The following is a 16,972-nucleotide window of genomic DNA, read 5'->3' as shown; positions in this document are numbered from 1 at the left end:
ATGATATATACACTGCACAGTTTAACCATGAAAATAGGGAATCCATCCGGGCCAGTGGTAGACTTGTTGGGAAGACTGTTGATGACCTCAGTAAGGCGTTCCTTTGTGATGGCTATTTTATCCAGTGATGTCTGGTTAGCTGGTGGATTAACCCGAATAAAGGGGTTTGGGGCAGGTAGGGGCTTAGTTGCGAGCGATTTAGCCCATGCAAGGAAGGTGTCAGTGGACATGGGGGACTGTTGATTCTTGTTGGTGAAGATTCTTTTCCCAAGTTTCATTCTGTGTGCAATCCAGTCATTCTGCGCCTTCCTCCGAATGCGTAGGAAGCGTGCCCGATGTTTTTTATAGAGTTGGTAGTCGGCTAGATCCCGTGTTTTTTGCCATTTCCTGTATAGTTTCTGTTTCATGATGAAGGCGAGTTTTGCGTCGCTGGTAAACCAGTTCTTGGTCCTGGGAGACAGGCGTACAGATTTGGAGGCCCCTTCACAGGCGATGTCTTTTAACAAGTTTGCTAAATTGGTAAGCGTTTGATCAGGATGGCTAGCAGTAATTTTTTTCCAGTCTGTAGCTTTTAGTCTTTGTAGGATGATTTGAGGTTGCATATATTTTAATGAGAAGATCTTGAGTTGGGATTCTTTATGGTCATGTTGTTCAAGTTGTCGAGGAGAACATAGACATTCACTATCAAAGGAAATTGGGAGGTGATCTGATGCAAACTTAAAAATCGGCGTTGTGAGAGTAAGATGGTCAAGGTTATGAAAGAAGAGGTCTAGGTTTTGATATCGTCTTGTAGGTTGCGTATGGGTTAGTCTAAGGCCTAGAGATGAGAAGGAGCGTACGACGTCCTTCAAAGCAGCTTCGTGTCTTGGGGAGGGCATGTTGAAATCTCCTAAAACAAAGGTGAGCATGTGAGGCTTGAGGTGGGTTATAATCCAGGTAGTTAGCTCATCCCTTGTGTCGGGATTATGGTCAGGAGGTAAATATACCGCTACAACTTGAGTTCTCACTTCTTTAACTGTAAAAATTGCAGAAATGGCTTCAAATGCAGGGGAGTCGCTGAGTTGTGCACACACAAGGTGATGGATGTCTTTGTAAATGATGGAGACGCCACCTCCACGTTTGTGGTCCCTGCCGTTGCAAACATTTTTGTAATGGTGAGGAGTGGCCAAGCGGGTGAGTTGTCTTCCATGGTTAAGCCAAGTTTCCTGGATACAGATGAAATCATATTCGTCGAGCAGGAGGAGAGATTGCAGAGGGGCCAATTTGTTAACAATGCTGCGCACATTTTGCGAGAAGACCCTGATTGTGTGGCATGGATGGAGGTTTTTTGGAATAGATGATTGCTATTGTAGAGGACGAGTAAGCAGGGATTGCTGAGGGGATGGCCTTTTTTCGTCAGAGAAAGGTCTGATAAGTATGCCTGGAGGCCAGAAGTCGGGATCCAGAACTTTTTCGTAGGCAGAGGGTGAACATCTTACTAGAAATGAGGCGTAACCAGTTTGCCTAGTTTTAAGCTGTTTTACTTCGATGCGGACATTGTGTTCCACAAGAAACATTCTCTTTATGGAATCGGGGCTTGTTGAGGGTCCAAACCGGGAGACAAATATCTTGGTTCTGGGCAAAGCGACAGAGATGTCATATTTCTCTGCGAGCGTCTGTTTACTAGGGTGAGTCTTTGATAATCGCTTGTTGACTAATGTTGTTGGAATTCTTTGGTTGCCTTCTAGTGGGGGAGAAAATGGGGCGGGCTCTTGCTTCTCGAAACACATCTCTGGTCAGCGATTCTCGGTTCAGTAGCTTGGTCATGTCTGTCGTGTGGTACAATATGATCATTTCTTTCGTGAAACAGAGTCAACTTATTAGTGTGGTTCACTACACAAGTGGCTTTGTTTACTTCCCGTGGACGTTTGTCGCTTTTCTTCTTCTGATCCCGATTCTCAAGTGATTTAAGGAACTTGCAGTAATCTGATTTGATTAGAAGAGTTTCAAGGGCGCTTTCATTTTCTTTAGCCACCCTAAAGGGATTCTTATTGTGCATCTTTTCTTTTTGTGTAAGCAGTTCGGCAGACTCAAGGGGTGTTGTTTGCGTGGCTGCATCCCGTTTTGTGATTATGCAGCGGTCATTAGTGCAGAGACACCGTTCAGCACTTATTTCCTGAAGGGTGCGAGCGATTGTCCCGAGGACTTCACACAATTTTGTAGATGCTTCCTCGATTGCTATTGTTTTTCTTTTCCAATCATCCTCCTGCACCTTCAAAATCTGTCCCGCGAATTCTTTTTCTTTCTTTGCTACATGACTTTTTAGCAGTGTTATTTCTTTCCGTATCGTCATTAAGCTGGGTAGTTTGGGTGTGGCTGACGTTCTGCTGTTCGCTGTCGGTGCTGCTTTAATATTTTTGGTTTGACTACTACAATCCAAGTTGTTTTCTTTCAGAAGTTGGGGGGTTATTGCAATCTTGCGTTTTGATTTGGTTTCGCTGCGGACAGATTTGAGTTTGCGACTCATTCTCGTGTGTTTCATACGATTGATTGTGCATTCCGAGACTTCGCTCTTGCGGGGAGATGCCCTTGAAAAATCGTGGCTATCGGAAGATTTGTTTTCTTGGGCGGCGTTACCCTTACTTTCGGGTAAGTCGCGGTGGTTGCATTGTGGGATCACTGCGGTGTTTATGTCCGATAGGCGCTTTGCCACTTTTTTCATGTTGCCGAATAGGGCTGTTAGTTAGTGAATGGTTGATAATTCTAGTAAGGAATTCACTCTGTTAGGTCGGGACTCCCAAGGACGAAGAGAGGGGGTTCTTTCAGCTTCAAAACAATCAGCCCACGCAGTGAGGGTAAGCTCGCACGGACGACCTTGAGAGAAGCTAATGATTAAGGGACGGGACACAAAAGGCACTTAGAGCGCTGTTGGCTTTTGATATAGCTAATATTAAAATCATAAATATCTTTTTACCTTGTATCTTCTGTCCGGAATCACTTAAAGATCTGGATTGGTGACTTAAATCCGCGTCGGAAGGTATTAAACTTAAGCCATAGGGTTACTGTGGCACTGAAATATTACAGATATTGGAGGAGCACGTTGTAGGACGTCAGCACTGCTCGAACGATATTAGTAAATCCCCATTTTTTTTTTGTGGATAGCTGCATCAGTTGGCATCTCATCACGAGCTTGTGCCCTGGTACAGTGTTTATTTATTGACCCTCAAATTCGTGGGGAGGACTAAGTCAGTGTTCGTAGAATAATTGTCAAGAGCAACTGCTTCTGTTTCCCCAAACTTTTCCACTGAATTTGTCCATAAATAGGTAGCATAAGCCAGAATATCACCAGTGGATCGACACTGACGGAATACATTTTGGCAATCGTTGATCAGGTGGAAGGTTTCTAAGTAGTTTAAGAGTTGGCGGTTAATGATTTCTCCATTACTTTAGAAAGAACAGAAGTAATTGCAATGGGTCATAATTGGATGGGAGGGATTTGTCACCCTTTTTAGGAACTGGCTGGATATGAGCAAATTTCCAAGCAGAAGGAAAAACACCTTTGGAATAAGAAACTGAAAAAAGGCGGCAAATAATAGGAGAAAGTTCAGCAGCACAGGTTTTGAGAACAAGTGGAGAAATACCACCACGGCTTGAAGCTTTCTTAGCATCCTTCTGACATCCTTTTGACGGAAGACCACAGGAGGCATTGAATGGAGCGTGTTGGGAATGGTGGGAGGTGTTTTACCAAGATCATTAATACATGAGTTGGAAGAAAAATGGGATGCTAGCAGGTCAGCTTTATCCTTGGCTGAAGTGACAACAGAACCAACCTGTTTTGACAGAGGTGGGAGCTGAGATGGGCAAACGTTGCGGCTAATAGCTTTGGCGAGAGACCAGAATGCTCAGCTACCATTAGGGCAAGGAGCAAGTTTTCTACTCTTAGCCTGTTCAAAATCTACTCTGGACTGATTAATAACTGTTTTACAATTGTTGCGAGCTTTTCTGCCTACACTTGCAGTTGGCAGAAAATGAAACTGAAGATTTGGAAACAAGCCAATTACGATATGCAACGTTCTTCTCTTGAACAGCCATAGCATATTTATTGGAAAACCAAGGTTTAGATAAAGGACGAGATTTTAAACTGGAGTGTGGAATAAAGGATTCCGTTCGTACAAGAATAATTTCACTGACACGATTTGAGCAAACGTCGACATCAGAAGTTTTAAAACAGTAATCCGACCAAGGAAAAGAAGAAAAGAAATCTCGCAGGTTATCAAATTTTGCATTCTTGTAATACCAAACAATACGAGGTTGGGAATAGCCACGAGATAAAGGCTCCATTGGAGAAGAGACAATCACCAAATTGTGATCTGAGGTGCCTAAAAGACCTTTCACTTTGACCGTGTACTTAGAAGGGTTGTTTGTGAGAAAAAGATCAAGCGTGTTGGCTGCACGGTTAGCATTGTCCGGTATTCTTGTAGGTAATTTCAAAGTGGCCAGGAAGAAGAATCAATACAACATTAGATGGAATAATATTGGAACAGGTCGACAGATCCAGCTGCTTGGGAAGCCTAATGACAGAAATTGGGAAAGGCCTGGAAGAAATAAAAACAAGAATTACAATGGGAAAGAAGCATTTAGTAAATGAAAAGAATTATTGAGAAGAAACTGAAAGGAGGAATTAAGAAAGCAAATGATGAAAACATTTATATGGACTGCTGTACTATATGGCACCGAGACATGGAAACTGCGACAGAGGAGATTCAACGCCTAGAAGCTTTCGAAATGTGGGTGTGTGGAAGAGAATGAAAAGGGTGAAATGGGCTGGACAGAGTAAGAATGAAATTTTGCGGAAAGTAGAAGAGAGAACGTTTGTAAAGAATTAAAAAGGAGACAAAATAACTTTATAGGACATGTATTGAGAATGAGAAGAGAAAGCATGCTGAGGAAAGGCATTGAGGGGTAGATGTGTAGGAAGAGAACTGTTGGGAGAAGTTTGACAGTAAGAGGAAATTATGCAGGAATTAAAAGTATAGCGCAAGATAGAGAAGAATGGCGTCAATGAAGCCCTGAACCTGCCTGCGGGCAGGGAATTTGAAGAAAAAGAAGATTTTACAACTGCAAAATATAAATATGAAACACAGATCCGGATAAGCAAATTAATCTGCTTACAATTTCATGTACTATATTTATTTCAAATGGATTATTTTCCTTTCGTGTTGAATACTGGCAAATGATGGAAGTCTATAAAACCAATCGGACGACCAGCGCGAATTCCGGGTATGTGGGACAGGCGGTTGGATAGGTTATAAAAGTAACACTAAGGTACAGAATGGTAATCCTTTGGCTCTTAATTCGTGCTTAGCAGCAGCACTAATTGACTCAATAGCCTCAATAGGTGCGAACAATGCGTTCCCCGTAAAGTCTCTCCGTAATCCGTTCGTTATATGGAAATTTTCTTCGTTCCACTGAAACTATTATAAATGTAATTACCCAGGGGAATTTAAAAAAATCCATAAATATCAAATTTCTCTATAAAGAAGTTCGTTAATGTCCGATCTGTATAAGTAAAAAAAATTTTTGGCGCCCTCCTGAACTGTCGCCCGTAAGCGATGCTTACCTCGCCTACCCACTTGCGGTGGCCCTGCTGGGAGGCTCCTTCCTGTTGATCGCGCTTCCCAATAACGAAGAGACCAATCAAACAACACAAACGAAACACTCTATTCACACAACCCACACTCCCACATCGACTGGCTTTGCAATGTTTTGCAGCATCACAGAATACTTAACGCGGATTTGTGGGAAACCGCAGAACAATAACACTATGTCCACTATATTTGTTCCTTGCAATTTTGAAACACCCTGAATAATAATTACTTTCACTTATTCTGCTATATTAACAACTTAGTAGCAATCCATCAACATTTTTCTTCCATTGTAGTTCCTCATGCATTTCTCTAACAGGAATGAAAATGCGCCTAAATACTGAGAAAAAAATATTGACCACTTAGAAATTCTTTCAGTAAGATAAAACGCTGAGCTGCATAATAATAGCGTTTGTTCAGAGAATTTTGTTTAGAGTGTTTTTTTATGTGTGGCGCTTAACTTTTGTGTAATTTTTTTTTTTTTTTTTTTTTTTATGAAAACCCCAAACACGAAAGGTATCAAAACCTATAGTACTTATTACCGTGCATGGGTTGAAGGAGAAGTATGGGGAGAAGGGGATGCCGGAAACTTTGCTCTAGAGACTAAACATGGGTTTCACCACTTCAAGCCTCCAATAAGCAAAGTGGTGGTATTTCACTGGTTGATGAAAGTCATCTACCACCTGAAAGTTAAGCGATGTTGGCATTTTGTTAAGTCTTCCCTGATTTTCTTAAATATTCAGAGAAAAACCTAACAAATCGAAGCAATTAAACAATTTTTAAAGTAATTAATTCACTACTGTCACTACAATTGTTCTATATTAAGTAATGTTCTGATTTATATAATTTCGAATGATAAACAAAGCTAGAACCCACTGTAGCGAAAATGATGCCGTGAACAACGAATTAATGAAAATTAGGAAGACCAAATATGTACTGTACAATGATAATATCATACCAGCACACTCAACCAAGATGCGCCTAACGGACACGCACACGAACAAAGAGCAGGTATGCCTCACGTATCTAGCTTGCTAATAACACTGCAAAGATATCCAGTAGGAATCTTCGCTTCATCTGAGTTGAGTTTAAACCAACACTTTATCTGACAGAAATACATCAAGTATAAAACTGAGTACAGATATAAAGATTGCTAAGCTTTCACTCTCTCCTTCTCTCTATCAATCTATCTATTCTTTGGTCATTCAATCCAATTTATCCTTTTAAATTTTGTAATATTCAAAAATATTTTTGGTACACTATCATTTGATCTCAACATATTGATCCACTTGGTTCTGTAACCTGTTCCCGATACCAGATGTTTGAGATATAAATTCGATAATACAAAAAAAGAGGAAGATGCAATTCACAAAAAAGCTAACTTCACGCTTCCTCAAACAGATGGTAGTACAGACATTGTCCTATAGGCTGACAGGTTGCAGATAACAAACAGTTTCATTAGTAGTATTAACGTACTGTGTCACGATTTCTCAGTGGAGCAACGAAAGAACATCACATTTGGCTTTAAACTGGGAAAATCTGAAACAGAAACGTATTAAATGTTAAAACCAGTATGTTTAAATGGTAACCGTTCAAAGACGGACGCGATGATGTTCGCGATGACCCAAGAAGTGGGCATGCGTCAACCTCTCGAAATGAAGACAGAGTTGCTAAAGTTCAGGAAATTGTGGCTAAAAATCATCATTTTACCCTCAGAATGATGGGATATTAGTTGGATATGAATAAGGAGACGATTCGTCAAATTGTGCATGAAGATTTAGGGAAAAGGAAGGTCTGCACAAAATTTGTGCAGAACAGCCTCAGGGATGAGCAGAAGCAATGAAGACTGTCATCATGCAAATACTTCGTCCAGACTTGTCAGGGTAATCGTAATTTCTTCGACTGTATTGTCACTGGAGATGATGGGTGGGTGTTTCAGTACGACCTAGAGACGAAGCGTCAGAGTATGCAGTGGACTTCTAAATCACACCAAAGCACGAAAAGTTTCGTTTCCAGAAATTCAGGATCATGCCAATGCTGATCATGTTTTTCGACAAACAGGATGTGATTTACAAGGAATATGTACCTGAAGGGGAGAGTCAATGCCCCGTTCTACGTACAGGTGCTTCGAACACTATTGGAGCGTATTTCCCGGATGGGGCTGCAATTTCTAGAGAAAGGCAGTTGGTTCTTGTGGCACAACAATGCCCCAGCTCATTCCGCACTTGTTGTAAACACATTTTTTGGCGGAACACATTTTAGGCGGAACACAATGTACAGATCAAGCATCCACCCTACTCTCCCAATCTAGCACCAACGGACTTCCTCTTCCCCAAGGTGAAAACGGCCCTCAAAGGAAAAATATTTTAGTATGCTGATGACATAAAGAAAACTTAACCGCCGAACTGAACATCATCTTTATACGCTTTCGCTGGCTCTTTTATTGTTGTTGGAGATTTTACGGCGCAATGGCAAACTCAAGGCCATTATGCACCAACTGACTCTTTTCAAAAAACTCTTAGAACGTTCTAATAAATGCATTCAATCAGGCGGTGATTACTTTGAATAAAAATAAAACCATTTTTGAGCTCCTTTGAGTTCATTTTTATTGCACCAATCTGGGAACTTTATTTCTACATCTCGCACATAGGAATATCTCTGTGAAAAATGAACATACAATATACGTACAGGCCATTAACTGAAAAACTGGTTAACTGTTTTAGTGTAAGTTTATTATCCTCCCTTCTCTTATCTAGAAAGATAAAGGATTCGAAGTTCCAGGTGTGTGTGTGTGTGTGTGTGTGAGAGAGAGAGAGAGAGAGAGAGAGAGAGAGAGAGAGAGAGAGAGAGAGAGAGAGAGAGAGAGAGAGAATGCGTGCCATTGGAACGCATTAGCAAAAACACGATTTCACTATGTCATCGATGCTATGTGCGATAAGTACAATTAGGAATCTCAACAGCGCCGACGTATAGCGTACTTTATGGTACAGACTCGGAATATATGAGGTTCTTAGTTTGGAGCTTATCGCTTCATTTCATCTTGTCAGAAGTGAATCGTGACTACGTACAAACACTTCCGTTATTGTGTCTGTTTTCGGTTATAGCAGTCATTCGCTCAGTCAGTTTTGTCTTCATGTCATGTGACTCATCGCAAATGCATTCTTTGCATTACTTGTGAAAATAACCACATCCACGTTATCGAGTTTAGAAAACAGAATGTAATCCTTGTTAGGTAGCCACATGTCATTCGTAATAAATACTATTAATTACGTCATCATTACATGAAACGTTTAAGAGAACATGCATTTTTCAGCTCTTTAGTTTGCATCCAAACCCATAGGAGTAAAATTATTAGTAAATTATAGAAAATTACAGTAAATTATCACCATTAGATGGTGATAATTTTATCAACATATCCGAACTCTGCGATTAATTATTCTGGATAATTTTTAAAAATTATTCAATTTGAATTTTCTACTTCATATTGAAATCCAAGTATTAGAATGAAGCTATCTTGTGAATACCTGTTATAACGTAAGTGGCAAAATTAATTTAAGAAATAAAACTCTCACTCAGAAGAGGAATTTTCAACTACATTTGAAAATTACAGATGACTTTCCCGATCCTTCTGCAAGAAAGAATTCTTCATTTATGGAAGACCTTAAGAACTTTCTCAGGGGTGGGATTTTTCGCTGGAACGCCGCTGAGTTTGTACGCATCGGTAATGACACATAGACGTTAGACGTGTTAAATGCTTTCTGTACGCATTATCCTAACCAACGTTCGATTGAGCAAAATTTTCCATTTTGAGTCCTGAAACTTCGAGTTTCTGATTATTCCATAAAAGAAAACATTCAGAGTGAACAAATGAAATTTTGAATGAAAAAAAAAAAAAAAAAAAAAATCGAATTACAAACTTACAGTTTAACATTTCTATCAGACAATTACAGCAATGCGCCTCAATGATAAATTTTCAAAGCCTTCAGAATAACTACGCATTAAATTGTATAACACAAAATATGATCGTAACTAGTCAATTAATAGGCTTGTCTGAATTAAACTATGATTTAATGATAGAATTAAAGAATATTATAATTAAATATAATAGTAATATTAATGATATTAAGACGTGTCCAAGAATAAAGGAAAATTTTAGGTAGAATAAGATCAACTAGACTAAAATGGGTGGCCACGTGATTTGACATGGTGGATTGCTTCTGGATGCAATGGAGGGAACTGTGGAGGGAAAACGCCCTAGGGCTAGACCAAAAAATACCTTCATCGGGACGTTGCTGGATGAAGCAGGACTCCAAAACTTAAAACAAACGGCACAGGAGAGAAAAAGATGGCGACAGCTCATCAGAGGAACTGACCAGCCACAAGCCTGAATTACTCATGATGATGATGATTAATACTGGTAAAAAAATTGGTAATATTATTTTATTTTCTAATATATCGAAGTTTTTATTTCTATTATTAGAAGTCTTTCTTATAGGAACTCGAATGAGTTAATTGAGATCAATAAGGCTAAATACGGCAATGGAATTAATTAGTACTGAAAATCATAAAATAATAAACACAGATAAAATAACCTCTGATTTTACACCAAAAGCATAATTAGATGACATTACTAAATTAAGTCATCTAGTAATGCTCAACAAATAACCTGGAATATATACGCCGGTATTGTAATTCCGGTTTTGAAAACTTTTTCATAAGTAGTCTAGTCAATTCCAATCTTAAATTCCAATAAAAATATAACAAAAGATATAATATTGTTCATATTTTGCGGAGAGGGGTATATCCATCATTATTAAAAATGTGTAAATACAGTAGTAGAAACAAGAGCATCTTTCAGTAATATCAAATATTAAAAAATAGCCAAAATGAATCTTAATATAAATTCAATTAATTTTTAGGTAAGAAGATATTTATTCAACCTCCTCTTTCCGAAGCACAGCAACTATCGTACACCAATTCCATACCATTTTGCATTTATGCCTGAAAAAGTTATTTTCAAAATTATCGAACGCTTTTAAAGCAATAATGTAACATCGAAACAACTAACTGTAAAATCATATTTTTTAAAACCGAGACTTGGCTTATCATTCAACTTCTGATAGCGAATGCCTTAACTTGAGTATTGCGTTCTCCATAGAGATGGCGCTGGAAAATCCACCCCGACAAATAGGGTGTTTCAAAATTGCACGGAGCAAATGTAGAAGCATATTCTACAGAAAAAAAAAAAAAAAATAATAATAATAAGAAAACACTTTCTATAAACATATATCTCAAAAGTATTTATTTCCGAAGTATTAAATATTAATTATAAATTACAAAACATAAAAAGAAACTGAAGTAAATATCTAAAAAGGAATATATCTAAAGCAGCTGCTTCAAAATGTACTCCATTTTGTTCATTTCAGCAATCATCAAGACGAATCTGCGATTACCGGGCATATGATATGCCTGGTAATCGCGGCTTCTTAATGGTTTCAGAAGCTTTCACCATGCCATTTCTCAGTTCGGCTTGCGTGGTAATAGGTATCGAATAAACCATAGATTTCGTATGATCCCACACAAAGCAATCTAAGGGTGTGAGGTCCGGTGATCGTGGTCACCACTGTCCGTCGAATATTGTACTCCATATTTAGAAAGTCATAAACATCACGAAAAAGGTGGACTGGTGCAGAGTTGTGCATGGATCGTATCCTCTGCCGATTTTCTAGCGGTAGGTCTTCCAATAGTTCCCACAAATTGTTAGGCAAAAATTGTATATAATCTACATTCAATAAAAGGTATGTTAATAATAAGTATTAACAATCGTATGTGGGTTATCCTCCGACTCAGGTATGAGGTTTTCGAGACTTCAAAATTACATTTCTTGTAAAATATAATTCATCCGCAACCAGAATATGGCTGAGAAATTGAGGATCACTTGTAGATTGAAAAATGAGCCACCGAACAAAAGTTTCTGCGTTTATCATGTGGAAACAATTCTTGCCCACGCGTACTGTAAAATGGATGCAATTGCTGTTCATGTAATGATCTCGAACACGCTTGCGAACAAAACATTTATGTGACCTGACAGCGTTTTAGTACTTTTCATACTCGAACAATATGAAGTATTTGCTCTTCAACGCTTGCAGTTCGTCGAAATCTTTCTATATTACTGTTTACTCTAGTAGAGTAAACGTATTAAAGGACCTTGGAGGTAAATATGCATTCTGATATGAAGTTCTCTGAGCAGTGTAGACAGGCAGCCAAGGCAACTGATGGACTTTTGTCCAATGATATACAGGAATTTTGCAGGGATAAGGAGGTGATTATCACATTGTATAAGGCAATGGTCAGGCCACACTTGAGTACTGCGTATAGGTCTGGAAGCCTCATTTTAGGTAAAATAGTATAGAGCTGCTGGAACGAGTACAAAGAAGAGCAACGAGAATGTTGAGGTAAACAAAGCGGTGCTCTTCCTAAGAAAGGTTTCAGTTCTGTAAATTGCAGCGTATGGAGACTAAGCACCTGCGAAGTGATTTGATTGAGGTGGTTAAGGCTTTGAAAGGCTTGAGCAAACTAAATGCTGAAGGGATTCTTCCTCTTGCTTATATTATGCACATGAGGGGGCTAAATTCAAATTGAGTACGATTACAGAATAGATGTGTGGAAATCTGCCTTCAGAGCCAATGAGTGGTTGATTGCTGGACAAGCTTCCATCCGTTGTTATGGAGGAGGACAGGCTGAATAAATTCAAGAAAGAATTAGACCAACTATTGGAAAGAATGGATAGCTGAAATGTGATTATTATTTATTTATTTTTTTTTTTTTTTTTTGGCTGATGCTATATAAGCTTCCTTCTTGAATCATTTGTCACTATTAACACTCGTAATGGTTTTAGCACATATGTTTCTCTCCACAGGAGCAAATGCTTTTCACTTGAGATGGAACATATTCGGCGTATCTGTGAACAGCAGCTAATTCTTATGATTCTTAGAATGAAGAAGAATCATTTAACTCGGCAAAAGTAAACAGATTTATATACTGTATTTACTTTTTCCAAGTGAAATGTCTCCTATAATATCAGTTTAAGAAATTCTGTATTGTTTACAATAAGGTAGTCGTGGTGGTATCTGAAACAAAAGTAACAAATAGGTTTGTTGAAATTCTTAGTGCATACTGTGCCACATTGCTTACTCACAAAAATAATTGGCATGATTCATGTAGTAGAATAAACACTATTCACATCGGTGTTGGTACATTTTTTTGTACTGTTTAAAGTCCGTTTTACATAATCATAGTTTTATGACAAAAATTTGAATATAAAAATGTTTTGCTTTTCTACACGTTTTGCAATTTATGACTGATGTTCAATATTTCGGAAATAAAGAATACAGACACGTTTATTAATACTTTTTTTCTTATTTTTAGCTATAGAATATGCTCCTACATTTGTTCATGCAATTTTGAACATGGAACTATATGGAACTAATAATTATTGTAGTAATCACGTTCTTGCCCAAAATAACGTTACATGATCCAACACGTAGCGAAAGAAATTCTAATTTAATTTTGTTGCAATTAGAACTGGTAATGGCATATGTACACTTAATTATTAAGATCCCCTGGCATTTTCTGCCGTGATGGGAATTTGTCACTTACCAATGTACAACCTATGTTTTATTTTTTGGTAGGACAAATAAAGATTATTATTATTATATTACAATCAACTACCTTATCCACTTAATCCTTTTCTCGATTGTGAAAATTTCATCAAACACTTAAAGGAATATTTCCTTTTTCCATTTAATTATATGTAACCAGATCAGTAAATTATTGTCAAGCACAATAAACATAAGTACCTACTTAATAGAACTGTTGAGCTTTTTTGAACTGTAATATGAAATTCATGAGATCTGTTCAAAACGTATTATTTGTACACTTTTTGACATCTCTCTTCTTTGAAAATTAAATAATTATTGGGTTATCAAGTGCTGCACTGAGCTACTTGATCTTCAGCCAATGAGGTGACAAAATCATCAAAATGGCTGTCTGGGTGGTGGAGAGGAGGGACAGAATTATACATCTCTTCGCAGAATTGATTAGCCGCATTGCTAATCTTCAATGTAACACCGAAGTAATAAGCAGCGATTGCTTTGCATTTTGAGAGATGAAATGCCTTATAAAAGACTTCTTTTGTTAGTATTCAGATTAATTTATGCGAAAGATTATTAGGAAGATTTTCTATAAACTTTCTTTTCCTAGTGACTACTGATTTAAAAAAAAAAAAAAAAAAAAAGTGCACACGATTACTGTTATTGAGTGTTATTGCATAAACCAGAGTTTATGCAAATTGAAACCAAAATTCTTGTTCACTATTTGGCTTGCACATAATTATATTTTCATATAATTTCACATAATTTTATATAATTTATATTACATTTTCCGAAAACTCGTCGGTATTTTCAAGATAACTAAATTAAAAAGAAAAAATATAATAAAAAGTGTACGGCATTCAGTTTCTTCATTTTATATGTTCTTATTTTCTTCAGACATTAAGAAACACCGCACTTTTATTTATTTTTATAATCATTCTTTTTTGTGCGGAAAAGGGGTTATTCTACAAAAAATAAAATAAAATAAATAATAATAATAATAAAACTAAGAAAAAAAAACCCTTTCTTTCTAGTAATCCTTCGCATGAAGCAATCTGAATACCGGCAAAAGTAAATCTCAGTGGTCGTCTGATCATAGTTTCTGAAAACATAATTTTTTTTTCAGCAATGCAACTAATCTAAGAGACAGAGAGAGAGCCAACAAGTGTGCGTGTGTGATGTATTAGAACTTAGCAGTGCTCATGGGACAGCAAACCCCGCTGCTTGTCACGAAAACTGTAATCATTGTTGTCTAAACTTCATTTACTTGCTCTCCTAACACGTAAGATGAGAACCTTTTTTGAAAGTGTAACATACTTACCCCACCAGCACCGTCCACTACATCAAACGTAACCGCTGATTCAATCTCTTCCCGTGTTCCCGGAGTTGTTTTCGCCTTATCGGTGTCTCTTTCAGCAATCTGGGAGTCAACGCCCCGAGGAGGTACTGAGTGTAGAAAATACTCAACGCTTTGCTTCTTTTCTTCTATCTGTGCCGATGAAAGGTGAGATAAAGTAGGGGAAACAAACGGCTGCGTGTTAAGAATGCTGACGGTTTTACGTGATGCCGTAATTATGTTCCTTTCCACCTTTGGGAACGCTGACACCTTGTCGCTGATCGTTATTTCTGTCACCAGCGCACAGCCGTAATCCATCATACGGCTCTCGACGATGGAGTTGAAGGAGGTCGGCGAAACTTGCTGATCATCTACGGCGACCACCCCCTGTGCTGTCAGATCGTTCGTTTCTTCCAGACACTGGGCGATGCACATCGCTACAGCAGCAGTACCTGTCACTGCTGCAGTCTCGAGCAGAAAAGGATTAATTTGGCTATTTGGGTCACTGTTGTCTCTTGAAACTTCAGAAAAATCTGCTATGTCCATGCTAGTATTTTGTACACCACACGCGAGCTCTTCTATTCTTGTTGGATTCAAGGAAGAAAGGCAATCGCACTGAAGGGAAATATCGTCAAATTTACTAAAATGAGGGTTAATTAGTTCGTCATCGAATCGGATTAAGTCGCAGTTTTCGCTGACCGCCTGCTTAAATTCAATGTTCACCGTGTGTTCGTCCACCAAGGAGTACATACTATTCCAGGAAGTGTTCGATGTCCTTTGTATTTGTAGACTGTCTCCTTTATTGTTTCTTAGTGGAATGACCTCTTGAACGCCAATGTCTAATAATTCATAGCTCCAGGAATATCTGCTTCCACTAGACATATGAGAAACCTCCGGCTCGTTTCTTCTTTCTGGCTCGTTTCCTTCCATTTCCTGAAAAAATTAGATATGATATTTGGAGACATATTTTGACTAAATTGAAGCACATCGTCTTCAATTTAGAGCTGTGCCTCATAATAAGTAAAGAAATAAGTTTTAACTTAGGGTAGTTAAAATTCGATATTTCTGATTACCTCTTACTATTTCTAATAACAGTTTAAACATAAGAACAAACGCGCTTAGTTTGAAATAAAATTTTAACTGAGAGAAACTTTGAACGAAAGATGAAATAACAATTTTTCTTTTGTTTATTATTATTAACATATATAACAAGGTGACCCAACTATTAACACATTATGTTAATATAAACTATACGTTTATATTAACATAATTTCAAAACAAAGGAATCTATTTCCCAAAATAATCAAATATCTTTGAGTATAATATGTATTTTATATCAGGAAAACAGGGAGTTAGTTCAAAAGTAAAACCACACCAAACTATCATATAGGGTCACTCAGTAATTTCTTTCATATACCCATGTGTAGCCATCTGTAAATTGTGCGTGTTCTCTAGTCGATTTGCCTGTTTTGCTGTGCGAAAAATCCCAGTTTCTGGGGTGGAAAAACCTTGCTGTCTACGCCTGAGACCGACTAACTCAGCCACAAGAGTGAGTTCATAAGTAAAGGAGAAATGAAGGTTTAACGAGTGGTGTTTTGGTTGAGAACAGATACTGTAGTAAGTAAAAATTGAAAATAACTAGAAATCGCCATGCAAATGAAACTGAATCCAGTAAGTGATCGTCGATACATCTTATTTAGGTAAAGGAAGAAATCACTAATACATTACGCGTAGTAAATAGTATTAATAAAGGCAATTGATGCAGGAAATCATACTTTTAAGCACCAGCCTTAAAAAAAGTAACCTGATTTCATTCATATAGCTGTCCAACTCTTATAAATTTACATAAACTTCTAGTTCTACAAGGTTAGGTGGAAATTTATCCCACTAGTTCGAATATTTTTTTTTTTTTTATATCACGTCTTCAACTATCGTTTCTTAATTAAGGTACAGTACATGTTCTCTACTTTGCACCATCTGCGAAAGAAACAAGTTAGTTAATGTACGCAGTGCATTACGTTACAGACGCGTTAGCAAATAGTAATAATTCATGATTTATAACAAAAAGCAACTATTTCATGCACGAAACAAAAATATTTCGTTTCTGCGCATCCACCATATTGCCCATTCATTCCTCCAATCAGAGCACGGCAACAAACATAATATCAAGTGCAACAGATACAACATACGGTTGGTCAGGAGCGAGAGTGCAATGGCACACGCTCTTTGAGTAGATAGCGGTTCACGTCCTTGACTGCTAAATACGGTCGTTCTGCAACCCGCATTGGACCAGCGTGACAGAGTATGGCCCATTCCCTCAACATGGCTTGCTGAGGAGGCCTCCATCTGAAGAGTACTGA

At 37.9% G+C, this 16,972-nt stretch overlaps 1 protein-coding gene across 2 annotated transcripts in view; it reads right to left on the bottom strand.

The window, feature by feature from the left end:
• Positions 1-16,972, bottom strand: part of LOC150090018 (pleckstrin homology domain-containing family G member 4B-like) — a 1,014,666-nt gene that overhangs the window by 860,392 nt on the left and 137,302 nt on the right. For both annotated transcript variants that reach the window (XM_090389713.1, XM_090389714.1), the window contains exon 2: positions 14,598-15,545. In XM_090389713.1, the coding sequence (XP_090245839.1) occupies positions 14,598-15,545 (948 nt within the window). The remainder of the gene's footprint in view (positions 1-14,597; positions 15,546-16,972) is intronic.

This window comes from Mastigoproctus giganteus, chromosome 2, assembly GCF_048544385.1.
Source record: "Mastigoproctus giganteus isolate SK-2022 chromosome 2, ASM4854438v1, whole genome shotgun sequence".
In the NCBI taxonomy this organism is placed as follows: Eukaryota; Metazoa; Arthropoda; class Arachnida; order Uropygi; family Thelyphonidae; genus Mastigoproctus; species Mastigoproctus giganteus.
The sequence above is the reverse complement of the archived record's forward strand: the minus strand, read 5'-3'. Positions and strand labels throughout refer to the sequence as shown.